The sequence below is a fragment of the Trichosurus vulpecula genome, chromosome 4, assembly GCF_011100635.1.
Source record: "Trichosurus vulpecula isolate mTriVul1 chromosome 4, mTriVul1.pri, whole genome shotgun sequence".
Classification (NCBI taxonomy): domain Eukaryota; kingdom Metazoa; phylum Chordata; class Mammalia; order Diprotodontia; family Phalangeridae; genus Trichosurus; species Trichosurus vulpecula.
In genome coordinates, this window is record NC_050576.1 from 74,039,411 (window position 1) to 74,066,864 (window position 27,454).

A 27,454-nucleotide genomic window follows, 5' to 3' on the forward strand; every position below is an offset into this window, starting at 1 on the left:
GAGAACTGAGGCTGAGAGGTTAAGGACCTAGTATCTGAGTTAGGCTTTAAATGCTGGTCTTCTGGACTTCGAGCTGGATCACCTAGCTGCCTCTTATACCAAGAAACGCAAGCTGCTAATTGAGGCAGTCATGGTTTAACGGGCCCTGCAGCTCAGTATTTTTTTTGTTGTTATTTATAGTTCATGGGCTTTCTAAGACTCCTTTCTTGCATCAAGCTATTTTTTTTTTCAGTCTTTGGCAAGAGTTATATGTTGACCCTAGTTTGAGGGCTTTATATAGTCCAGAAAAGTAAATTTGAGTAGGACTTCTTAAACTGTATTTACTTAGAAAAACTTTGGAAAATATGATCCTTTCTGTGTTTTACTGTGGTGGACCTTTTTGAGTTGTTATTGGCATAATCTTCTAAGTGTTTTCAGTTGTACTTAAAGCTGTTTCTTTAAAGTGACTATCACAGGTTATCTATTTGATGTTTTTAATGGAAGAGGCTTTTATAAACAGCAAAGTTTAACAACTCTTTCTCTATTATTTATGGAGTATCTAATATTTATGCTGAAAGGTTTCAAAGTTTAAATCAGTCATAGAGCTGTTTTCTTTAGACTTTAATGATCTTGATTAATTAGAGATTTTAAAGTTGTTTAATCACCTTTTCATTATCATGTATAAAGAACTTCAGTACTAATTGACTAACTTTTCTTTTGTTCATTTGACCCACCTTGGCATTTGTTATCATGGAACTAGGTAGTGTAAATTAGGAAGCACCTACTGGACAATGGCGAGAGCCTAGAAAGGTTTGAAGTTCTGAGCTTAAAATCCATACCATGTCTTTCCTGCCTGAGTGATCTTCAGATAGGTCACTGAATCTCCTTGGGCTTCAGTTTCCTCATTTGCAAAAAGAGGGATGTGGAGCAGATGACTTCTAAGTTCTCTTTACCTCTAAGTTTCAGATCCCCTGATTTTCTTGAATGTTATAATGGTGCAAGTTTTGTGTTCGGGGGTCTTTACTTCCCTGAAAAATTACTAGAATTTTAACAGGAAAACTTCTGTGCATACTAATGAAAAATACAGTGGACAGATTTCTTATTTCTAGCATTAAGATTTTATTTTCCTTTAGGTAGTGGCCATAGCAGTAACTTGCTAAATAGTATCATGTTTTTAGGTACAGTCTCTATATCCCTTGCTATCCTTACAGGCCTACAAGGAACTAAAGACCACTTTAAAACAGGGTGTGAAACTGACTAGAAGTGTCACATTAAGACAGAATTATATGGAGGGGCAGAGCCAAGATGGTAGAACAAAGGCAGGGGACTCATCTGAGCTCTCCCAAATTTCCCTCAAGATGTTAGAATAACACCTAAAAATGAAATCTGGATTGGCAGAACTAATAAAAGACAAGGGGAAATAGTTTTCCAGCCTAAGACAACTTAAAGGTTGGCAGGAAAGGTCTGTCTCACTGGAGTGAGAGTGGAGTGCCATGCCCCAGCAAGCCAACAAGTGGCTGAATCAGTAGCAGCAGCTCCTGGAGCTCTTAGCCCACAAATGGTAAGGGGGTCAGACAACTACTCAGAGGAATATTACAAGGGACCCTTTGGTGGCACTAGGAGCAGGACTCTACTGCATTGCCATATCCAGGTCACAGTCCTAGTTGCAGCATCAGGGCAAGTAGGAGCACTAGCACATCAGAGCTAGCGACAGAAGGAGAAAAAGGGACCCTGGTTACATGGATGGAAAAAAATGCTTGTGGTTGTGCACAGGCTAGAGCACAGACCAGGAGAGCAGTGACGACACCTCTCCTTAGATCATTCTACCTTAGAAGAACTGAAAACTTACAGACTCCCAGAACAACAGCACAAAAAAACCTGAAGCTTGGGACAGTGCCGCCTCCACTCCTAGAATAGAGTGGAATTTTAGCATAAAGTGAAAAGTCAAGAAATAGGCAGGAAAATGAGGAAACAATGAAAAAAGAACCTAACCGTAGAAAGTTACTGTGGTGATGGAGTAGATCAAATCACAACTCAGAAGACAACCAAATCAAAGCAGCTACATTTTCAAGTCTCAGAGGAAAATGTGAATTGTACACAAGGCTAACAAGAATTCCTGGAAGAGCTCAAAAAGAATTTTAAAAATCAAATAAGAGAGGTAGAGGAAAAATTGGGAAAAGAAATGACAGTGAAAGAAAATAATGGAAAAAGAGTCAACAGCTTGGTAAAGGGAGGCTCAAAAAATGCTGAAGAAAAATAGCACCTTAAAAAATAGGATAGGCCAAATGATAAGAGTCACAAAAAATACTGAAGAGAACTCCCAAAAAAACATTATTGGCCAAATGGGAAAAAAAGGTACAAAAATTCAGTGAAGGAAAGAACTCTTTAAGAAGTAGAATTGGCCCAAATGGTAAAGGAGGTACAAAGCTCATTAAAGAAAATAATTCCTTAAAAATTACATTTGGGCAAGTAGAAGCTAATGATTGCATGAGACATCAAGAAACATTCTAATGACTGCATGAGACATCAAGAAACAATAAAACAAAATCAAATGAATGGAAAAATAGAAGAAAGTGTGAAATATCTCATTAGAAAAACAGCTGGCCTGGAAAACACATTGAGAGATCATTTAAGAATTGTTGGACTACCTCAAAACCCTGATTGAAAATAACAGGCTTAGACATCATATTTCAGGAAATTGTCAAGGAAAAATGCCCTGATATCCTAGAACCTGAAGGTAAAATGGAAATTGAAAGAATCCACCCATCACCTCCTGAAAGAGATCCCAAAATGAAAATTCCCAGGAATATTATAGCCAAAATACTGCAAACATCCAGAAAGAAACAATTCATACATCAAAAACCACAGTCAGGATAACACAAAGATTTAGCATCTTCTACGCTAAAGGGGGCTTGGAATATGATGGGGGGAGAGGGGGCCGGGAGCTAGGATTACAACCAAGAATCACCTACCCAGCAAAACTGAGTATATCCTTCAGGGGAAAAAAATGGATATTCAGTGAAAAAGAGGACTTTCAATCATTCCTGATGAAAAAACTAGAGCTGAATAGAAAAACTGACTTTCAAATACAAGATTCAAGAGAGGCCAAAAAAAGGTAACCAGGAAAGAGAAATCTAAAGGGAATCAACAAGGTTAAACTGTTTAGATTCCTACATGGGAATATATGTGTAACTCTTAAGTACTTTATCATTATTAGGACAGTTAGAAGGAGTATAGATAGACAGAGGGCACAGGCCTGAGTTGACTAGGATGGGGTGACATTAAAAAATAAGGGGTGAGAGAGGAATATGTTGGGTAGAATGGGGCAAATTATTTCACATAAAAGAGGTGCAAAAGAGCTTTTACAGTGGAGGAGAAGATGGGGTGGGATAATGCTTGACCCTTACTCATTGTGATTGACTCAAGGAGGGAACAACACACTCAGTTGGGTATAGAAATCTATCTTACCTTGTGATGGAATACTTTTCACTTTCAGAAAAAAAAAAACAAACCCGGACTTAAGTGATGTAAAGTGAAATGAGGAGAACATTGTACACAGTAATGACAACGTTGTGTGATGACCCACTATGATTGACTTAGCTCTTCTCAGCAATACAGTGATCCAAGACAGTTCCGAAGGACTTGGTAAATACTATCCACCTCTAGAGAGAATCTAAGATGGAGTCTAAATGCAGATCAAAGCAGATTTTTCTTTTTTTGTCTGTTTTCTTTCACAACATGACTAATATGAAAATATGTTTTGCATGACTGCACATGTAAAACTTATATCAAATTGCTTGCCTTTTCAAGGAGGGGGGGAGGAAGGAGGGAGAGAATTTGAAACTCAGCATTTTAAAAAATGAATGTTAAATTATTTTTATATATAATTGGAAAAATATTTTTTAAATAAAGACTGAATTATAAGATATTTGTCCAAAAAACTTCTCTCAAAATGATAGAACTGATTTCTGCCTAAATAAATGTCCATGTCCACATTCACTGATTTATTCTAATAACATTTGTTTGCTTCTGTGTAGATACTGTAAATCTACATTATTTAATGTAGATGTAAATTTGACTTCATGGGTATTACTGACACTAGTGATGAAAACATGATTGGATTTTAGATCTGGATGGCTATACTTTATACAAAAGAAACTAGCTGAGTCAAAGCAGGCTGGTATGTGGGTGGGGAGAGAGTAGCATGTATATGAGAAAGTCAGGGAAGGGGTAGAAGACAGGATAGGAAACATTTGAGTGAAGATCTGTGGAGGCAGAGGTAATGATGTCATGAGACAAGTCTATAAACTACCTGGAAAGAAAGAACAATTTGTCTCATTTTTCTTTTCTATCATTCTACCTCCCCCACTCCTCTTCTCCCCACTAACAGAAAACAGAGCAGCTAATAATGTTTTGTTTTATCTTAGTTATCATTTTTATCTCTCGGGATGGGGGAGGGTAGAGAAGAGAATAAACATTTATTATACATAACCTACTCTGTGTGTGTGTGTGTGTGTGTGTGTATGTGTATGTATGTATACACATACCTTTAGAAGAAGAAATGGTTCCAAAAATTTGGATAGTGTTTAGGAGAGTAGTCAGTGTTAGGTCAATGAATCTAGTTGTACTGGTCTCCAGACCATTAGTTGAAAAAAAAAAAAGTTGAAAAAGTACCCGTGATATAGATATATATATGTATATATTTATAAATTATATATTCATGAACTATTGTCCTAATATACAGTGTGTCCTTTAATGGGGATTTAAGCTTTAATAATTCAATAATACTTGGAAGTATAAATAGTACAAACTTTTAAAAACATTTGAAAGCTTAAATTTCTTTTATACTTTTTTTAATTTTGTGAATTTTGAATACTACATTTTAAAAAAAATTTAACAAGACAGAACACCTTGTCATTATGCATTGAGTATGTGACAGATTTTGGATGACTCAAACAAATGAATTGATAGAGGAGATCCTCTTGCTTGCACTTTGGTCACCTGAGTTATCTCCATTTTTTTTTTTTGATGAAGTCATGTCAAATTGTCCTGTGTCTTGTATCCATCAAAACCTCATTTTGGGATGATACTAGGATTACAAATGCAATTCTTTCCACTTAATGGGAGATAAATCACAAGTGCCTTATAGAGAAAAGTCAAAAAATGAGAACTGGTACTGTCTCCAAATTTCATGGAGAGTTCATATGAAAAGGAGAGTTGAATGTGAAAAAGGAGAGTTCACTAGATCAGACAGAAATACCTTGCCTAATGACAGGCACAGGACTAGGTATAAATCATGGTAGAAAACTCCATTGGCCAAAATTAGGGACTTTCTCAGGAGAGGAAGCTTTCCCTCCTGAGGAAAAATCTTGAGAAATCTAGATTACATGGGTGTCAATGACAATAGAATTGGAAAGATTTTGTTTCAGTTGAGAGGACTAGGCAGATAACAGCATCAGTGGAAAAGTTTTTTTTCCCTTTGCCTTTTGTGTGGTTTAATAAATATGTCATGGGAAACTTGTTTACAGAAACTTAAAAAATGTTTTGGGAGTGGCTAAACATCAAAGTAGGCTTATTCTATATTTGTGGGGTCTACATTTCAATGAAGAGGATTGAAGTTTGGTATTTTGGATGGACATAAAATTAAGAAAGCTGGTAGAGATAGGGTAGTAGAGAATGAGATTAAATTGGAATAGTTTGCAAGGGCTTAAAATGCAAGAATCTAAACAGAAAATAGGAAAATTTATGTTTTTGTTTGTGTGTAGGAATAGAGAAATAAGATTTAAGTAGAAAGGAGTTTGAAGGTAAAGATCTTGTGATGACAAATTCTTGACTTGAAAATATGCATTATTCTATGTAGGTCATTTTTTTTTTTCAGCTAGGTGGCACAGTGGATGGGATAGCATGGTAGACCCAGAATCAAGAAGACTTGATTACAGATCTGGCCTCAGTTACCATATTTCCCCATGTTTAAGATGCACCCCTTCTCGAAAAAATTTGGGGTCTAAAAACTGGGTGTGTCTTATACAGTGGTTGTAGTTTCTTTTACTTGCATTTCCTGCTTTTTCCGCACTTGTTTTTGTGCTCATTATTGTAGATTTTTTTTCTTGCACTTCCTGCTTTTTTGCACTTTTTGTCTTTGTGCTCTTTGTTTCACATTTGTTACTGGTATATTAGTTTATGTTTTGCCACGTTCTGCCCAGAAATGGCTCAGAAAAAACTTTTGTACAGTACTGAATTCAGGTTAAAAGTGATCCAGTTTGCAAAAATGAATGGAAATCGTGCTGCTGAACGTAAGTTTGGTCCTCCTCCAACTGAGAAAACAAGGCGAGACTGGCTACGGGAAGAAGAAACCCTACTGAAAATGTGGCAGAAGAAGGCCATGAGAGGCAAGTCAGCAAAATGGCCTGCCTTAGAGAGGGAATGAAGATATGGATTAAAGAGCAAAGGGCGATTGGAATTCCTGTGTCCACAAAGATGGTTCAGCATGAGGGAAGAATTGCTGATGAAAAAGAAGTTACTGGTTTCAAAGGAGGACACAATTGGTGCTTCAGGTTCATGAAACGGAATGGACTAAGCATGCGTACACGCACCAGACTTGGCCAAAGGATGCCTGAAAGCAATGAGCAGATGAATAAAACTTGAGTTCAGTAACTTTATGTAATACTTTTTTTTTTTTTTCAAATTTTGGGCCCCAAAATTAAGGTGCATCTTATACATGGGGAACGGTACTAGCTGTTTCATCCTGCGCAAGTCACTTAGCCCCACCTTACTCATTCTTTTGTAAAATGAGCTTAATTATAGCACCTACCTCCCAGGATTGTTGTGATAAAATGAGATAATTGTAAAGCTCTTCACAAACCTTAAAATGCTATATAAATGCTAGCTCTTATTATTGAAAGAGCAACTCATGGAAGTACTACCTAAGGGCAAAAAGCTTTTTTTCTTGCCTTTTTTTTTTTTTCCAGAGCACTACACTTAGTCAGGAGACATGGGTTCTATCCTTGTCTTTCTTATTAATAGGCTATGTGACCATGAGCTCTTAACTTTTATGGTCTTGATCCCTCCTATAATATGAGGGATGTGAAATTAGATTATTAAGATATTTTCTGGCTCTAAAATTATGTGGCTATTTTATCAAGCTACAAGTGATAACTTGTTACAGCACAGGTTTCTGAGGGCAGAATGTTGGTATGGTTTTTTTTTCTTTTTTTTACATGTGGTTATATTTTGGGGAACTTGATTTTGCCTGTGGTTTATCAAGATCTCACTAGTAAAGAACTATGGCTTCTAGCATATAATAATTAAATATCTATATCTGTTTCTATCTAAGTGTGAAATTATACAATACATATATAGAAGTATTTTATTTCTTAAAATTTTCATCCCTAGAATGAAAATAGTAATACTTTACCCAATGGAAAGAAATGAAGCTAGGCAACATGATTTCATAAGGTCTTTTTAAATTATGAAATCCTTTGTATTATGGTAATGCACCCATTTATCCAATGGTCAGATTTCTGGCAGTCTTGACTGTGTGGAACACAGAATTTTATTTGTGTTAACTGGGAAGGTTGGATGTGGGGGAGGGGAGTCAGGCTTAGCCCAAAGCCTGTTGATTTAGTACTTTCTATAAAATTAAAATTTAATGATTTAAGCAAGCATTACTATTTGTTTTTCTCATGATAGTTCTTTCCTTGTTTACAGCAGCTGATTGATAGATGGTTTGGAGTGTTGGGGAGAGAGGATGTGTGTTCTGTTGGAGCCAACCCACTAAGAGCAGACAAGAAAGAATAAGAAAGAACATTTAGAAAATGTAGCTCTGTGCTGGGGGGGGGGGGGAAGAGAATGAGAATTTATGTGTGTTTAGCCAAATAATAATAATGTAATTAAAGTTAATGATAAATTTAAATGATATTAAATACATTTTGTATATTATATCAGCAAATATTTCCATTAGAAATTTTTAAAATAAAGAGTTAAAGGGAAAGAAAGCTTCAATTATCTAAAAAATTGACATATTCAGAACACCACGTTTTCTAGCAACGTCAGATAGTTGACACGTCATATGTCATTTTTCTTAGCGTGGAGAACTATTGCACTGGTGACATAGGCAGCTTAAAAGCTAAACCTCTTAGGAATTAGATTAATAGGAAGAGGCTCACTGAAAGTCTTAAATGTCCTTTTTTAAAGATTATTTATTGTGGTAACATTATATTTTAGTTAGAAAACAACAAACGAAATCCTAATGTTCTTAGGCAGTGATAATCTGGTCAAGGCAGTTAGATCAAAGATGATACAACCTTCAAAACCGGGGTTATCACTCTTTCAGGGTTGACTGTATTTTTAAGCCTTGGGTTGACTTATGAGTTAAGCATGCACATGGCTCTTTTAAAGTGTTGGATATTATCTCTGGGCATTTGTTTAGCTTTATAGGCTTGCAAGAAATTCAGATAACAAGAAAGGAAAATACTTTCCCCTTGAATCGTATGAGATTATTTTTTTCAAGGTGAAAAATTGAATTTGACTTATTTTGTTTATATTTTTATTTCATGCTTATGACTTTAATATCTTATTTTTAATCAACATTCAGAACATAGACCATTTTAATTCTTAGGTTAAAATTCTCCTGGGACATAGTTCTATAATTTTCATTGTTGTTGTCTTCCTAAAACTTATTGCTTCCAGATGGAGGGTGACCAGGACCATATTGCCTGGTGTCACTTATGGTTGAGTGAGAGTGATGATATTTTTTAAGTCTAAAGCAAAATATTAAAGCCCTTGGCTTGAGTAGCTGAATTAATTCAGGGAACACACTTACTTAAATTACACTTGTATAATATCCACTCTGACATAATCATAGTGAGTGAAACATTGGATTTAGAGGCCTATTTCTAGTTGAAGGAAGGAAGAAACAAGCCTTTATTGGACACATACTATGTGGCAGGCACTGTGCTGGGTGCTGGGGATACAAATACAAGGGGGAAAAATGGTCTAGATCACATGCAGAAAGAGCAGAAATGAGGCAGGGGGGGACTTGGGGGAAAAAAGGTACCCAGGGTTATGGTTTTGAAGTCCAGAGGAATTAGAGAACAGGGCCAAGAGAAGAATGGGGAAAATGGACTACTTTATGAAATTTGACAAGCTATTTTGAAGACATTGAGTTGCATTTTGTAAAGTTGATCAGTGATATCTTTCTGTAAAAGCCATAGCCTTTGTCTGTCTTTCCTGCACTTATAAATGATTTGTAAATGTACTGATGAAAGGGCAAAGAAAAGTACAAAGGGTTTTGTTTTTTTTTATGTCAAGATTACTGGAGGTAGCATTCTATCTCTTTTCCACCCCACCCCCCCATCCCCAGCTCAATTTGTTGAATAACGTAACTTAAGTTTCCGTATCTCTTGGAAAGAGGGAATAGAATATGTCAGTATTAGAAGCAACAATGTATTCAACTAAAAGTTGGATTGAAATACTGAGAATGGAGCTTAATAGACTAATAGGACTTTGCTGCTCGAGTCATAGAACAAAGTTTTTTTGGTTTGTCCTGTGTTTTTTTTGGGGGGGGTGGAGGGCAGGGTAGGAAATGCCTCAGGAAGTTCTGTTATCAGCTTCAGAGTTGATATACTTCTTGAAGTCCCAAGGCCATTTCCATTAGCCTAAAATCTGCAATTCATACTACTTGCTGTAAAATAACTTTACCCACTTCAAAAAAAAAGTGGATGCAATTGAGATGTTTATGCAGTTATGTTTAGGCTACTGTTAATGATTCTCTACTTTAAGATTTAAATAAGAACGGTAAAAACCTGTTTTATGTAGCCCCTTTTTTCAAAGCACTTTCACAGATGACACTTAGAATTTTTATTTTCTTAGATATGACAGGGTAACTAAAAACCATGTAATTAGAAATCACTCCAAAGTCTTGGATTCTAAAACAACTCTGAGGTAATAGTTCACATTTATCAGATTAAGCAATAACATGATAAACGATTGGAGGGGATGTGGGAAAATTGGGACCCTAGTGCACTGTTGGTGGAGTTGTGAATTGATCCAACCATGCTGGAGAGCAATTTGGAACTATACCCAAAAGGCTATAAAACTGCACATACCCTTTGACCCAGTAATACCTTTAATAGTCTGTATCCCAAAGAGATCCAAAAAGGGGGGGGAAAGGACCTCTATGTACAAAAATATTTATAACAGCTCTTTTTGTAGTGGCAAAGAATTGGAAATTGAGGGATTGGCTATTAATTGGGAAGTAGCTGAACAGGTTGTAGTATATAATTGTGAAGGAATACTGTTGTTATAAGAAATGATGAGCAGGATGATTTCATAAACCTGGGAAGACTTATATGAACTAATGCAAAGTGAAGTTAGCCGAACCAGAACATTGTATGCAGTGACAGCAATATTATAAGGATGATCAACTGCAAATGACATAGCTATTTTTAGCAATATAATGATCTAAGACAATTAGAAGTCATGGAGTCTGAGTGCAGAGCAAAGCATACTTTTTTCAACTTTATTTTTCTTCATGTTTTTATGGGAGAGAGGGATCTGTTTTCTTTTGCAATGAGACAAATACAGAAATATATTTTGCATGATTATATATGTATAGCCTATATCAAATTGCTTGCCTTCTCAAGGGTGGGGGAAGGAAGGGAGAGAATTCAGAATGCAAAATTTTTTAAAATGAAAAAAATTTGTTTTTACATGTATGGAAAAAAAAGATTCTTTTTTTTCTCTTTAGGTCAAGTTGACCCTGAACAGCACCTGACACGGAAGATACTGTTAGCAGCAGAAGCAGAAGTAAGTAACTCCTGGCTTCTCCCAGAACCAAAATGTAACAACTTCATGCAAAAATGACTGTATTTGAAGTTACAGGACTTGAGGGTCGAAGTGCGAAGTTGGGTTAGACATTTCTAAGGGTATCGTGCCTAAAGGGAATTGCTAAAATTATTTTCTGGTATCACTTTTGCCTCCTGCAATGGGCAAAACCAAGACTTAACCCTTCTATAAGAAGAAGCAAGTTCCTTTTTTATTTCCTTCCTATCCTAGTTACTTCCTTACAGCTTTTGGTGATGGTTAGTAAAATGTAATTGGATATCCACAGTTGGGCTTTTTAGCCTTTTTTATGTTAGTCTTTGTGCTGTTTGGAAGATTTTTTTGATAGCATCTGGCATTTAGAGCTAGAAGGAACCCTAGAGACCGTGGAGCCCAACACCCTCATCTTATAGGTGAAGGAACTGAGGCATAGAAAGTGACTTTCCTGACATCACACAGCTAGTTAATATCTAAATGAGATTTGAAACTAGGTCTTTCTGGCTCAATCCTGTGTTCTATTCCCTATGTCACTCTTCTTTAAAAAAAAAAAACCCTTTGATTTTCTCTTTTCTGTTAAATTTCTCTCCCTTATAGAAAGGAGACTTCAAACCTGAAGTTGAGTTTAAAAAAAAAAAAAACTCACTTATCTACAATCTAACTTAATCAACTTGAGCCGTATTCATGTCAGCCATGAACAGAGAAATAAACAGAAAAGGTTGTGGATCATTCAGAAAAATAGTGGGGGACACCCCCCCCCCCCGCCCAGACCTGAGTACTTGACCAGAGATAGGTACGTAGACATATATTCAGAATGAAGTCTGTTCACTTATTGTGTATAAAACATTTGCTGATTTCACACGTTTGATCATCAGCTCCTCTGGTGATTCTCCCCGAATTCCAACTGAGAGATTAGAGAAGGAAGGGGTAGAAAAGAATGACTGCTAGGAGCAGACGAGCTGATGTGGATGAGTAGGCAGAGAGCTCTCTGAGGTCCTGTACTCGAGTGGACCCTAAAGACATTGTTACTGTGTTATGCTATGGTCATTGATGAGATTGAGGCTTCAAACAAAGGTCATAAAGATGTCTGGAAATAAAACACAAGTTTAGCATTTGTATGTGTAAATTTCTGGTTATCTGGAAGCTTCACCTATCTGAAATAACCATTCCCTAAAAGTATTTTCTGACTGATTGGCATCCTCTCAGTTTCCAATTCTTTGCTACAACAAAAATGGCTCCTGTAAATATTTTTGCACATATGAGTCCTTTCTCTTCTTTCTTTGATCTCTTTGGGTATATAGAGCTAATGGTGATATCTCTGGGTCACAGGACATATACAGTTTAATAGCTTTTTGGGTGTAGTTCCAAATTGCTTTCTAAAATGTTTAGACTAATTCACAGCTCCACTGACCTTGCCTTAGTGTAACTATTTTCTCACATCCCCTCCAGCATGTTTTTTTTTTTGTTTTGTTTTGTTTTTTGCATCTTGGTCAGTCTCTTGGGTATGAGGTGGTGATACCTCAGTTATTTTAATTTGCATTTCTCTATTAGTGATTTAAAGCATTTTTTCATGATTACTATTAGTTCTTAAAACTGCTTATTCAAATCCTTTGACCATTTATCAGTTGGGAAATGGCCCTTAGTCTCATAAATTTGACTTAGTTCCCTTTATCAGAGAAACTGTCTGCAAAGACTTTTTCCCCCAAAGAATTTTCCTGCTTTTCTTTTAATTGTAGCTGCATTGGTTTTGTTTGTACAAAACCTTTTAAAATTCTATGTAAGCAAATTTATCCATTTTACTTCCTGTGAACCTCCTCTCTATTGCTTGTTTATGAATTCTTCCCCTATCCATATATCTTCGATGTTCCATTAATTTTCTTATGGTATCACCCTTCATGTCTAAATTGTGTCCCCATTTTGAGCTTATCTTGGTAAACAGTATGAAGTAGCTATTTGTGCCTACTTTCTGCCCGATGACCTCTCAGTTTTCCTAGCAATTCTGGTCAAATAATGAGTCTCAACTGAGTAGCTGGGACCTCTGTGTTTACCTAACACTAGGTTATTGTGCATGTTTTATTGGTGTATGTTTATTGTATACCTAATCTGTTCCACTGATCAACCACCCTATTTCCTATCCAGCAACAAATTGTTTCTGTGATTACAGGTTGTTAGTAAAGTTTAAGATCTAGCACTGCTAGGCTCTTTTCCTTCTGTTCTCATATCTTCCCCCTGCCCCCCGCCCCAGTTGATTCCTTTGATATTCTTGACCTTATGTTCTTCCAGGTGAATTTTGTTGTTTTTTTCTAATTCTGTAAAGTAATTCTTTGGTAATTTGATTGGTATGGCACTGAATAGATAAATTAACTTAGGTAGTATGGTCATTTTTATTGTATTGCCTACTCATGAGCAATTAATAGTTCTCCAATTTGTAACTGTGTTCATATAGTTCTTGTGTGTGTCTTGGCAGGTAGACTAGCAAGTATTTCATACTATCTATAGTTATTTTAAAATGGAATTTCTCTTTATATCTCCTCATGTTAGGTTTTGTTGCTAATGATTTGTGTGGATTTATTTTATATCCTGCGACGTTGCTGAAGCTCTTCATTGTTTTGATTAGTGTTTTAGTTGACTCTCTAGGGTTTTCTAAGTAAACTATCAATACTATCATCTGCAAAGAGGAATTTTATTTCCTCAGCTAGGACCTGTGCTTATTCCCAGCTGCTCTTCTCTATCCTAGATCTGTGACCTAGAATTGAGTAGTGGGTGACAGAACTGACAAGATGGCACACAATGCTAGTTTAGGGATCCTTGGGATCTCTTTCTGTCCTGTTGTTGCCACTACCACTGTGTTGTGCTTCTGGTCAGCTTCCACTCCAGTGTCCACAGGACTCTCTGTCTTCCTAAGCTGCCCTGGGCTGGAAAAAAAAAAATCATTCGCTGTGACTTTTTCTTGACTTTCCCCAACAGAATTTGGTCATTCTGCCCTCTTGATGTAGCTCCTCTCCCCACCCACCTGTTTTTTTTTTAAACTGCTTTTTTTGTGAGGTATAAACCAGCTTCATAAAAATTGATGCCTCTCTATCTTACCTGATTTTTCAGAGGCATTAACACTAGATGAACTTTTAGTTTCCTTCTTTCTCTAAAACCATATCAACTCCCGTGGCCTGCTTGTCAACACTTAAAATTAATAAGAAAATCCACTTTTTAGGGATTATTTTAGGGATTATAACAACTAAGCAAAGCCATCTCCATTGGCATTCAAAGATGAAACTGGAAAGTAGATTACATACAGAAGAAACATGGAAAAAATGTGCAAAAACCATTTCAACAAACTTTTCTCTATCAAGAATAGTGCAACTACCACATGTAGACCCTAACATCACAATTCCTGAAATGCTTACAAAGGAAGTAGAAATGCCACTATGGGGAAAGGAAGCAGCCAGAATGGATCATGTATAGAGAGGATATCTGTGCTGCAAAAAGTAAAATTTGAAGGTGTTGAGGGACTGAAAGATAAGATACCTGCAGGAGTGAAGGTGTAGAAAAAAGAATTTCAGTAATTACTGGACATATAGGTCTACTCTACCATCTGTACCAAGAGCTTAATGAAGGTTATCAATAAGCAAATGGAGTGTATCCTTGATCGGGGCAGTAAGTAGTAAGCAATAGAATACAACTTTTCCATCTCATATAAATCAAGATTAATCAGGACTCTTTAGAAGATCAAGGGCAGAAATAGCCCTATTCAGTCAGTGAGTCAATAAACATTTATTAAATGCATATGTGCCAAGACTTGTGCCAAGCCTCTCCAGGAAGAAGGAAGGAGGACCCCCAAGACAGGGAGAACTGAGAAGGTAACCCTCTGATAATATCATATGAGGCATAACACAAGGGGGTATAGGATTGTCAAAAGCATTGTACCTAGTGTATGTATCCCCCTGAACTTTGGAGAAGTTGTGGATCAGAGTTGTATGGGATGAAGAGTCAAGGATGGCTTGCTGCAGTCTGCATTGTTAGAAGAAATTGCTGAACCAGTGAGACATAGATCCATTTGAAAAATGAGTATCTTGATTAAAAAGCCCTGGTAGGCTTATTCTTTTAAGCTATCTGTCTAAAAATAAACAAATATATATATATATATATATATACACACACGCACACACACACGCACATATTTTACATTCCAGGAAACATTGCAATTTAATAAAAATAACAAACAAAAACTGCAGCAAACAGTTTGTGAGGAGAAACAGATGCATTCACATATTAAGCCATTGCAGCTTCTTCAGGCATTCAACAGTACTTACTTAGCAGCAATGATCCGCAATAAATAATGCCCTGTGTTTCTCAGTCCTGCACAAAAATTGCAGCTCCAGTTACATCAACAGTTGTAACTGACTGGCTGTAATGGCAGAGGAGACCTTAAAACCAACTGTACAAGAAATTGTCACACTGTGACAACAAATATAAAAATATAATCTGCAGGTCAGAAATAAAAAGACTCCACTGGGAAGAGGACAGCGTAGACAAGCAGAGATCCCAAGTCTAGATCGGAGTCTTTGCTTGGTAAGAGGCTGGGGCTGGGCTTGAAATCCTGCTATCGAACTTAAAAGAGCATGCTCTGTCTTCTGGTCTTGCCGTGTCCTGTCTCTGGATAGGAAGAATTTTGAAAACCCCAGTCCTTTTGCAACTGAATTTCTTTCAAACTGAATATTGAGACACTTTCAGGTAAAGCATGTATTCTTGTTCCCAGGCTTCAAAAAGTATGGGTGTTTCATGGCTTCCTCTGCTGAAACCCTTTTCTTTGGTTCGTACTGAAGAAATCTTGTTATCAGTTCAATTCCTTCAAAGTCTAGTCTGGGTGCATGATTGATTAGAGGCTGTGGTTTATATTTAGGAAAGTTGTAGTTCTTGAACTCATTTGAAGCAACACCTGGCCAAGTTTCTTGAGATGATGTTCTGAGCAGTCGGAAGATTAGGTGCAGTTCATCCTCCACTGTAGAACCTGGAAAAAGGGGCCTTCCGGAAGCCATTTCAAAAAATATGCAGCCAACACCCCACATATCAATCCATATTGAGTACTCTGAGGAACCCAGGAGAACATTGGGTGGCCGGTACCAAAGTGTGACGACTTCATTTGAGTAGGTCTTTGTGGGAACTGATTTGGCTCTTGCTAGTCCAAAAATCTGCTAGCTTGGATTCTCCTTTCTCGTTAATGAGGAGGCTCTGTGGTTTCAAGTCCCGATGAAGCACCTTCCTCCTGTGGCAGTAGGCCAAACCACGAAGAATCTGGTATAAAAAAAGCTTCACGTTGTGCATGCTCATGATGTTGCCACAGTCATCCACGTACTGCCTTAAGTCTTTGTCCAAGTACTCAAAGACTAGAGTCAAAGATTTATCTGTGTGAACGATGTCATGTAATGTAACAACACTGGCATGCTTTAGATCCTTTAATAATGAAACTTCTCTTATGGCTGTACATGGTGCTCCCTCTTAATGCATCAAGCGGATCTCCTTTAATGCTACCAAGTTCTCCGTCAGTTTGCACCTTCCTTTATATACAGTTGCGTAGGTCCCCTCCCCAAACTTTTCCAATTTAATATAGGTCTCCATTTTCCCAAATCCAATCTCCAACAAGGAAGCTCTCCGAGAGCGCCGGCTCATTGGCTGATCAAATGGAGGGCTATTTATCTGCAGCTTTTCTAAATAACGGTCAGGTATTCTAATGTCTGGAGGAAGTGACAAATGCTTATTTAAATCCTCCATAGAGATTCCTCTGTGTATCCGGTTTCTGAGAAAACACCTGCGGGAGACTGGACTTCATCCGATGCAGTCCCCGAAGCTTGGTCACTTTCACCATCTGATCCCATTTTTAAATTTTCATGAGCAATATCAAGTCTGCTTCCATTTCTGGGCATTGCCATGAAGGAGCCGAGACTTCCCCCATTACACTGTGTGCTTTCCGCAATGGGGGCGTCTTGAAAGAGCCCGCGTACTGATGGAGGAAGGACTGCATACTCTGTGCCGCTGGAGGCCTGCCGTTCTTCACAATGGGCTCATTCTACTTGCTACTGTTTTCTTCAATAGTCATTAGTTCTGCTGCCACGAAGTGTGAGGGATAGTCTTCCCTTGAACTTTCTCCTTCTATCAGTTTATAGTCTGGCTTGGAAAAGCCAGGCAAGCCCGGGCGCTGGGGATGGGCGGCTGTCCGGAAGGGGCGGGGGATCGCGCTCGGGCCCCCGAGTCACGCCGAGTGGTGCCCCCGGCCCAACATGGCCTCGGAGCGGCTGAGCGCGGCCGGGCGGCGGCGGCGGACGCGGACAACGGCTAGGAGCTTGGCTCCCTGGGCCGTGAGGGCGCGGCTGCTGCGGCTTGGTGGCTCCTGTAGGCGGCTCCAGCTTCGGTTCTGGGCTGCGCTCCGCGGTGTTCCCACTGAGCTGATGAACCGACGCCTCCGCCTGGAGTATCTTACTGGTATATTAGCCAGGAAGCCGGTGTCGTTGAATTGAAATGTAGTGGTGAGGAAAGTGTGAGAAGATTGTAAAGTTAGGAAAGGCTCACTTAACAAAGAGCTTTGAACTCTAAATAGAGGATTTTGTGCTTGATCCTGGAGGCAATGGGGAGCCGTTGGAGTTTATTGAGTAGGAGGGTGACATGATTGGACCTGTGCTTTAGGAGAGTCACATAAGTGGCTGAATGGAGGGTGGATTGGAGTGGGGAAAGACTTGACAGCCAGACTCACCGGCAGGCTGCGACAGTAGTTCAGTTAGGAGGTGGTGAAAGCCTGTACAGAAGGCATATGAGATGTTGAGCTATCAGGTGAGGAGGGATGTTGCAGAGGTGAAATCGACAGGTCTTGGCAACAGCTTGGATATGGAAGGATGAGTAGAGCGAGGACTCCAGGAGGATTCCCAGGTTGTGAACCTGAGAGCCGAAAGGATGATGTCACCCTCAGTAATAGGTTGGGGGCAGGGGGAGGGAGAAAGATAGTAAGTTTTGTTTTGGATTTGTTTAAGGTGTCTATGGGACATCTAGTTTGAGATTTCTAAAAGGCATTTGCTGATGTGAGACTGGAGGTCAGCAGAGAGGTTAGGGCAGGATAGGTAGGTTTAAATATCATTAGCATAGAAGTAATCATTAAAGCCATGGGAACTGATGAAATTACCAAGTGAAGTAGTGTAGAGGGAAAAGAGAGGAGGGCCCAGGGTGGAGGCCTGAAGACACCCACAGCTAGTATGTATGACTTGGATGAAGCAAAGGTGACTTAAAAGGTAGTGGTCAGATAAGTAGGAAAACCAGGAGAGAGTGATGTCCCAAAAATGGAGAGAAAAGAGAGTATCAAATAAGAAAGAGTGAGGGCTGCGAAGCACATTTCAAAAGCAAGCAAACAAAAAGCGCAGGTCACAGTCACAGCTCTTAGAAGGCTTACTCTTGGAAACAAGGTTAGATGTTCATGAAGTAAAAAAACAGTATGAAGTGGATTCAGAAGCACCAAATCCTGTTTTAGTAGATAAAATGTTTTGTAATTAACTTTTATCTAGGATATTTTTGCATTCTCCATAGTATTATCTGCTTTGGTGAATATGAAAACTTTCTGGATTAACTCCATGAATCCATCCCCCAGGTTGGGAGTAAATGAGAGGCATTTGGGAGCAGGGGGAAGGGCCCTGGCTTGGGAGTCAGGACCAGGGGTCAGACTCTCCTCCTCTCATTTATTTACGTGACCTTGGGCATCCTTTTCAGTAAAATAAGGGCATTGGACTAGATGGCCTCTGAGCTTCTTCCTACCTCTAGTCTATGATCCTTTGATTACTTCTTTTTGTATCCTGACTTGTTAAAAATATTTCTTTAGAACAAGGAGACAGTTTTTACTCCACTCAGCATTTTAAGTCCACAGTAGCAGAGGATATTACACAATTCAGCAAATGACCACATTGTGAGTAAGAATCAGATGACAGGGAGAGATGCAAATTAACACAGCTCTTTAGTGTTTACATTCTGAGTAATACCTTAAAAAAGGTTTTTTCCCCCCTAGGAGATTGCCTGAAAAAAGTATGCTTATATATACTTATTTTATACTTATTTGGAGTATAGGTCGTATATGAACATAAAGTAACAACGTGTATATTGAAACATAAGGTACTTAAATCTTAACAGAATCCATGTAGTTGAGAGGCAGCTCAGGTGCAGTAGTTCCCAGGTATTTTTTGGCTCGAAACATTTCAGCATCTGTTTCATAATATTCCTCTAACTCTTGTTAGTTGTCTGTTAGCTTCCACCTTTGTCCCATGAAAATGTGGCTTTTCCTTTGCCTCTACTTTCTCTTGCCTGATCTTCATGTTTAACATGAATATTAGGTAAATGAGTAAATCGATAAAATACTTTTATTCTAGAGAAGTCTTTATGGAGAAGATATTGTTTCTGTCCATTGGAGTTGAATTTATCTAATTACAATATTTAGGTAACCAGCATGGCACTAGACCACGAATCTTGTCCATATTTGAGTTTTATTTTTTTGTTGGTTTTTTGGAGGGGAGAAGGCAGGGCAATTGGGGTTAAGTGGCTCGCCCAAGGTCACACAGCTAGCAAGTGTGTTATGGTCAGATTTGAACTCAGGTCCTCCTGACTCCAGGGCCGGTGCTCTGCTCACTGCGCCACCTAGCTGCCCCGTATTTGAGTTTTATTGGTACTCATTTTTCTTACTGGCAGGAGGATCTTGGGAAAGTTCCTTATAACTTTATTCGTTTTTCTTCCCTGTTCCTTCTCTTGTAGTCAGTAGTCAACAGCCTCTTTAGTTCTGAGTGTCCTCATGTGTAAGACAGGGATAGTAATCTTTCTCTTCACAGTAAGTATCAAATAAAATTATGATGGCACTTTGAAAAAGTGTAAAATGACATAAGTGTCATTTGTTAAGTGGATATTGAGAGATTTTTAGAGAGAAATACAAGCTTTCTTTAAGGTTTTAATCAATTTTGGATTTGTGTGTTTCCTAATTTGCGTACTATTATTCTTCTAACATTTTAACAGTAGATGGAGTATTGAAAAAGCTAGGTGAAGAATAAATGATAAGAAAAACACAAACTTGGTCAGAGAAGCTATGGTGCCAGCCAAGTGGAAGATGGTGGTTTTATTAACTGTTGAGATTGATTAAAATGTGACTGAGTATAGAATGTTGTAATCTAGTTCAATTTGGGTGGCAAGCTCTACCATACTTTAAAACAGTGAGCATAGTTCAGATTTCATCGTTGTTAGTTTGTATTCATACTTGTGAAGATCCTTAGCCCATGTAGGGAAGATCTTTTTTGTAACTGATACTAAAATTTATTTCTCAGTAAGTATTAGGTGCCATTCTCTTTCCACTTTTGAACTGAATATCTGATGGAAGGAATGTTCCTTCTTTGCTTCCCTCTCTCCCTGGAGTCTCACACTGCTCAGTGTCTGAGGCCAGATTTGAACTTGGGTCCTCCTCACTCCAAGGATGGTATCACTGTGCCACTGAGCTGCCCTCTCCAGACCAGGAGCTGGACTCTATCTTTCTCTATAAATCCTCCCCCTTGTCAAACATCTCTACCTCTGTCAGAGACACTAGTTCTTTTCAGTGTCCCAGTTGGAATCTTGGCATTGTCTTGAACTCCTCTTCCTCATCCCACATATCTGATCAGTTGCCAAATCTTGCCCTTGCGTCCTCTGCAGTATTTTCATATCTGATCTCTCTCCCACTCCCACTGCTGTCAGCATTGGTTCAGGCCTTCATCACCACTCACCCAGTTTTCTACAGCCGCCTCTTTGTTGGCCTCCTGGCCTCCAGTCTGTCACTGCTCTGGTTCATCCTCCACATGTGGCAACAGCTGAGTGATTTTTAAGTGCAGCTATGTCTCTGTGACTCCCCATACTTAATCAACTCCTGAGGCTTTCCTCTCAGCTCAGGGATAAAATAGAAACTCCATTTAGTTTATAAACTCCTGCTTACATTTTAAAACCCTGTACCACCTGGCCCTAGCCTGTTCTTTTAGCCTTACGCTTTCCATGCTCTGCAACTCAGCCAAATAGACTTTCTCTTTTTTCCTCACACACCACGTTGCATCTCTCACCATGCTTGGAATGGCCTCTCTCTGTTGTTTGGTCATTTTTCAGTTTTGCCCAACTCGTTGTGACTCCATTTGGGGTTTTCTCGGCAAAGATACTGGAGTGGTTAGCCATTTTCTTCTCCAGCTCATTTTACAGATGAGGAAACAGAGGCAAACAGGATTCAGTGGCTTGCCCAGAGTCACACAGCTATTGTCTGGGGCTGTGCTTGAATCCAGGTCTTGTTGCTTCCAGACCTGTTACTCTATCCAGTGTGCCACCTCACTGTCCTCCCTCCTCACCTTTCCCTAATAGCATCCTCTTTTCATTTCAAGTACACTTCCTCCACCATCTTTGTGCGAAACCCTTCCTCTCCAAGCTGTTAGTGTCCTGCTGCCTAAACAGCCTTGTATTACTGTGAATGTATTTGTTTTAGCTTTACAGTTATGCGGCTTGTATTTTCATGTGTACTTTCCCTCATTGGAATGTAACCTCATTGCAAATAGGATTTGTTTCACTCTTGGTACTTGTATCTTATAGTACTTGAGAAGGTGCTGAAAATATTTGTTGATTTTTGATATGATTCAAAACACAGCATTTCCCTTAGCAACAATTGCAGTAATATCTTCAGAGGTAATATTATTGGCCAAAAAGCTTGGCTGAAAGCCAGTTTAATTCTTAACTGGCTTTCCCCCTTTTTTCTATTTAAGGTAGCTTGCATCTAATTAGACTGTTTAATAATACCTTATTCAAAGACTGACATTTGTCTAGACACTTAGAGTACTTGAAGTAATGAATAATTCTTGTAATATCCATTAGGTAGAAAGGAACCAGATGGGTGTTATTATTTTATCATTGAAAGAATTAAGATATTCCTATAATCAGTTATTTATTTCCAAGTTGAGGCAAGGCCCAAGAACTAGGCTGTAGAAACAGACAGGAGATGTGGATAAAAGACTCTGCCCTCCCCGCTATGAGTCTCTCCACCCTCCATCCCTCCTCCTCTCAGCTGTCACTTTAATCTTCTTAAAGCACAAGTCTCACTGTGTCACACCCCTACTCAAACTCCAGTGGCTCCAGGGTCAAATATAAGAACTTGACTCCTCCCCCACTCTCCCTACATACTCTGCCATTCAGTGACACTGGCTTCTTGCTTTTCCTTGTGGGATACCTCCATCACCCACTCTGAGCATTTTCTCTGGCTGTCCCTCATGCCTGGAACACTTTGCCTCCTCATCTCTGCCTCCTGGCTTCCTTCAGGTCTCAGCTCAAGTCCCACCTTTTTCTAGAAGTCTTTCCCAATCCTCCTTAATCTTAGTGCTGCCCTCCCTTCTCCCTGCCCCCATTTGATCCTGTCACTATCCTGTTTCTACTGAGCTCCTCAAGGGCAGGGATTGATTTTGCTTTTCTTTGTATCCCCATCTCTGAGCACAGTGCCTGACACATAGTAGGCATTTAGATAAGTGTTTATTGACTTGGCTTGGCTATGGGGCAGATTTATAGTACTTTAATGCATCAGACTGATTGTGTTTCTTCCCTTTCTCAAAAATCTTTAGCAAAGACCCATTTCTAGTTGGAAAAGTGCTGGATTTGGAATCAGATCTTGGCTGTGTGTCCGTGTACATGAGCTTAAAATGAGTAAAAAATGATTATGTCTCAATTCTGCCACTGAGAAAACAATGGTGTTATAGCTTAGGTGTTTGATTTTTCTTCTTCGTAAAATCAAACAAATAGACCAGTTAGTTTAACAGAACTTGATTAAATAATCAAGTTCTAATGTGGAAAAATTCTGTCCTAAGTATTAGGTATATGAAGATTGAACCTGGACCTTGTTCTCGAGGCGTTTATAATCAAATTGAGCTTGTATGCGGTTTTATTCCAGCCTTAAATCATTCAGCCCCTACTGAAGTACCATGGATATGGTAACATTTATATAAAGGGAATATTGTCACAGAAATTGTTATAGCATTTTAATATGTCAGTTTTGTGAAAATGATTAGCAAGGACAATTTGTTTTGGATAAGGTGAAATAAGACTACAGATAACTTTTGAAAGAGACATGTTCCTGGTTTATGGACCCACATGTTCCTTATGAGATTAATTTTTTCCAAATGGAAATTAGACAATCTAACTGAAAACCATGCACATATAGCGTTCATTCTGTTGTTTTCCAAATGAATGATCCATAGAGCCAAATTTATATATATTTGGGAAGTCTGAAATATTACACTAAGTTTTACAAATTATTGAGATAGGGTGGTACAAGAGGCATAGTTTCATGAAATCAATCAGTAGAATTCTGCCTTCTCAGCTTCTTTCCTTCATATTTCAGTGGAAAACAAAAGAAAAACAAAATGCCTGTCATAGACATATATAATCAAGCAAAGCAAATTTCCATGTGTCGATCAAGATATGGGTAGTATTTTTTATCATTAGTTCTTGGTCATTCATTACATTGATCGGTGTACCCAGTTTTTTTCAGATTTGTTTGTTTTTACCATAGTGTTGTCATTGTTTAAGTTATTCTCCTGGTTCTGTTCAGTTCTTTTTTTTCTGTCCAGTTCTCTTCTTTCTCTATCAGTTTATAGAAGTCTTCTCAGATTCTCTGAAACCCACATCTTTCATCATTTGCTGCAACATGACAGTATTCTTCCACACTTATTTGCTACAGTTTGGTTAGCCATTACTCATTTTATGGAACCTTCTTAGATTCCCATTCTTTGCTACCTCAAAAAGAGCTATAAATATTTTTGTACATCTTTAGAGTTTATTTTGATTAGGACTAACTTAATATACTCTTATATACTCTTCCTCTAATTTCATCTTCCCCCATTCTCCACTTTTCCTCCATTTTCCCTGTTCGGTGAAATGTATTTCTGTATCCAACTCTGTGGACATGTCTTCTCTTCCTCTGACCGGTTCCATGAAATGATTTTGAAGTATTCCCCTCCTTCCCCCCCATCGCATTGTTTATATAGATATCTACTTGCACACCTTCATTATGTGAGATAATTTTCCCTAAAATTTTCCTTTCCGCTCTCCACTGCCCCCGCCCGTTGTATTCTTTTCTCTTTCTGTTCTCTTAAAATCATCAAGACATAACAGACCATTCTCAAGCTTTGTCTAATTAAATTCCCTTTAAGAACCCTGATGATGATAGGGTTCAGAGGGGACACATATGACTTACACATATTTAAACGTAAGCAATTTCTCTATGTTTAGTCATTTATCATTGCTAATTCATGTTTATCGTTTTACATTTCTTTTTATTCCTGTGTTTTTGAACTTCATAATTTTACTCAGCTGTGATCTGTTCATCAAGAATGCGTGAAAGTTCTCTATTTCATTAAAGGTAATTCCCCCCATAGGATTGTACTCAGCTTTGCTGGTTAGTTATTTTTGGCTGTAAGCCCATGTCCTTTGCCTTTTGGAATATCATATTCTCAGCTCTTCACTCCTTTATAATGGTGGTTGCTGAATTGTGTGTGATCCTGGCTGTGTCTCCTTGATACTTGAGTTCTATTTGCAGTATTTTTTCTTTGACCTGAAAGCTCTGGATTTTGGCTATGATGTTCCTGGGACTTTTCACTTACTTATTTCAGGAGGTAGAGAGTGGATTCTTTCTATTTCTGGTTTTAAGAGATTTGGGTGGTTTTTCCTTGAAGATTTCTTGAAACACAAGATGTCTAAACTCTACTTTTGGTCATAGGGTTCAGATAGACCAGTGATTCTAAAATTTGTTTTCTTCAGTCTTTATTCCAGGTTATTAATTTTTGCTTAGATACTTAACATTTTTCTTCTATGTTTTTGGTCTTTTAACTTTGTTTTAACCTTTCTTATATTTAATATTTAGTGTTTAATATTTGTTTAATAAATTTAAACACATTTAATATTAAATGGAATATTTAATAAATTTTTAATATTTCTTGTTGTCTAATTGCCTTCCATTCTAATTTTCAGGGAGTTTTTTACTTGGGCTAGGCTTAGTATCTTGTGCCAAGCTGTTCCCTTTCTAATTATTTCTTCCATTGCCTCTCATTTCTTTTCCTATTTTTTTTCAAGTGCTTTTATTTTGTTGATAAAAACATTTTCTAGCTTTTTTATTTTTTATTTTTAGTTTACAACACTTGGTTCTACATAATTTTGAGTTCCAGATTTTCTTCCCTCCTTCCCCAAGAGGGCATGGAATCCCATATAACTTTCACGTATAACTTCGCATTGAATTAATTTACACACTAGTCAAGTTGTGGAGAAGAATTATGACCAATGGAATGAATCATGAGAAAGAAGAAACAGAACCAAAAAAAACCAAACCCAAAAACAAAAGAGACCAAAAAAGGGGGGTGGGGGGAAGGCGAGCCTGAAGTGTGCCTCAATCTGCATTCATACTTCATAGTTGTTTCTCTGGATGTAGATAATATTCTCCATCGTGAGTCCCTTGGAGTTGTCCTTGCAGCTTGTGTTGCTGAGAAGAGCAAAGTCTGTCAGGGTTAGTCCTCACAGAATCCATATATCTGTGGTTGTGTATAATGTTCTCCTGACTCTGCTCCACTCCCTCAGCATTATGTTGTGTAGGTTTTTCCAGGTTGTTATGAAGTCCATATCATCCCCATTTCTTATAGCGCAATAGTATTCCATTACCTTCATATGCTGCAGCCTGTTCCGCCATTTCCCAATTGATGGGTATCCCTTTGATTTCCAATTCTTAGCTACCACAAAAAGAGCTGCTATAAATATTTTTGTACATATGGGTCCTTTTCCCACTTGTGTGATCTCTTTGGGATACAACCCTGGAAGTGGTATTGCTGGGTCAAAGGGTATGAACATTTTTATAGCCGTTCCGGCATAGTTCCAAATTGTTCTCCAGAATGGCTGGATCAGTTCACAACTCCACCAGCAATGTAACAATGTTTCAATTTTCCCACATCCTCTCCAGCATTTATCATTTTCTTGTTTTGTCATTTTAGCCAATCTGACAGGAGAGATGTGGTACCTAAGAGTTGTTTTGATTTGCATTTCTCTAATCAGTAGTGATTTAGAGCATTTTTTCATATGCCTATAGATATCTTTAATTTCTTCTTCTGAAAAGTACCTGTTCATATCCTTTGACCATTTCTCAATTGGGGAATGACTTGTATTCCTATAAATTTGGCTCAGTTCCCTGTATATTTTAGAAATGAGGCCTTTATCAGAGACACTAGTTGTAAAGATTTTCTCCCAGTTTTCTGCTTCCCTCCTAATCTTTGTTGCATTGGCTTTTTTTGTACAAAAACATTTCAATTTAACATAATCAAAATTATCCATTTTGCATTTTGTAATGCTCTCTATCTCTTGTTGTGTCATGAATTCTTTTCTTTTCCATAGATCTGATAGGTAAACTTCCTTGCTCTCCCAAATTGCTTATAGCATCAGCCTTTATTCCTAAATCGTGAACCCATTTTGACTTTATTTTGGTATATGGTGTGAGATATTGGTCTATGCCCAGTTTCTGCCCTATCATTTTCCAATTTGGCCAGCAGTTTTTGTGAAATAGTGAATTCTTAGCCCAGAAGCTGGATTCTTTGGGTTTATCAAAGGGTAGATTGCTGTAGTCGTTGACTTCTCCATCTTGTGTACCTATCCTATTCCACTGATACACAGCTCTGTTTCTTAGCCAGTACCAGGTAGTTTTGATGACTGCTGCTCTATAGTACAGTTTAATATCTCCTATGGCCAGGCCACCTTCTCTAGCATTTCTTTTCATTAATACCATAAATATTCTAGACCTCTTGTTCTTCCAGATGAATTTTGTTATTGTTTTATCCAGCTCTGTAAAATAATTTTTTGGTAGTTCAATTGGTATGGCACTGAATAGATAGATTAATTTAGGTAAAATTGTCATTTTTATTATATTAGCTCGGCCTAACCATGAGCAACTGATATTTTTCCATTTATTTAGATCTGACTTTATTCGTGTGAAAAGTGTTTCATAATTATGTTCATATAGGCCCTGGGTTTGTCTTGGCAGATAAACTCCCAAATATTTTATAGTGTCTACAGTCACTTTGAATGGAATTTCTCTTTCTATGTCTTGCTGTTGGGCTTTGTTAGTAATGTATAGGGATGTTGAGGATTTATGTGGGTTTATTTTATATCCTGCAACTTTGCAAAAGTTGTTTATTATTTCAAGTAGTTTTTATTTCTTGATTCTCTAGGATTCTCTAAGTAAATCATCATATCATCTGCAAAAAAGTAACAATTTAGTTTCTTCTTTGCCTATTCTAATTCCTTTAATTTCTTTTTCTTATTGCTACAGCTAAGGTGTCTAGTACCAAATTGAATAGTAGGGGTGATAATGGACATCCTTGTTTCACCCTTGATCTTATTGGGAATGCATCTAGCTTATCCCCATTACAAATAATGCTTGTTGATGGTTTTAGGTAGACTAACTTTTTTTTTTTTAAACATTCTTTCTTTTCCAGGAATTCTATTTGAATTTGAGCTTGAGCTGTATTTTTTGCTGAGGCTTTGCTTGTAGATGGTTTGGAGTTAATTTCTCCTGTATGTGTCTTGAGTTTCCCTGCCACCATAATAGCTGTTTATGGTGGTATTC

General features: G+C 38.0%; 1 protein-coding gene and 1 pseudogene across 2 annotated transcripts in view; one reads left to right on the top strand and one right to left on the bottom strand.

Moving 5' to 3' along the window:
* Positions 1-27,454, top strand: part of SOAT1 (sterol O-acyltransferase 1) — an 80,117-nt gene that overhangs the window by 20,031 nt on the left and 32,632 nt on the right. For both annotated transcript variants that reach the window (XM_036756438.1, XM_036756439.1), the window contains exon 3: positions 10,727-10,785. In XM_036756438.1, coding sequence (XP_036612333.1) covers positions 10,727-10,785 — 59 coding nt within the window. The remainder of the gene's footprint in view (positions 1-10,726; positions 10,786-27,454) is intronic.
* Positions 15,375-16,828, bottom strand: LOC118847810 (annotated as a pseudogene).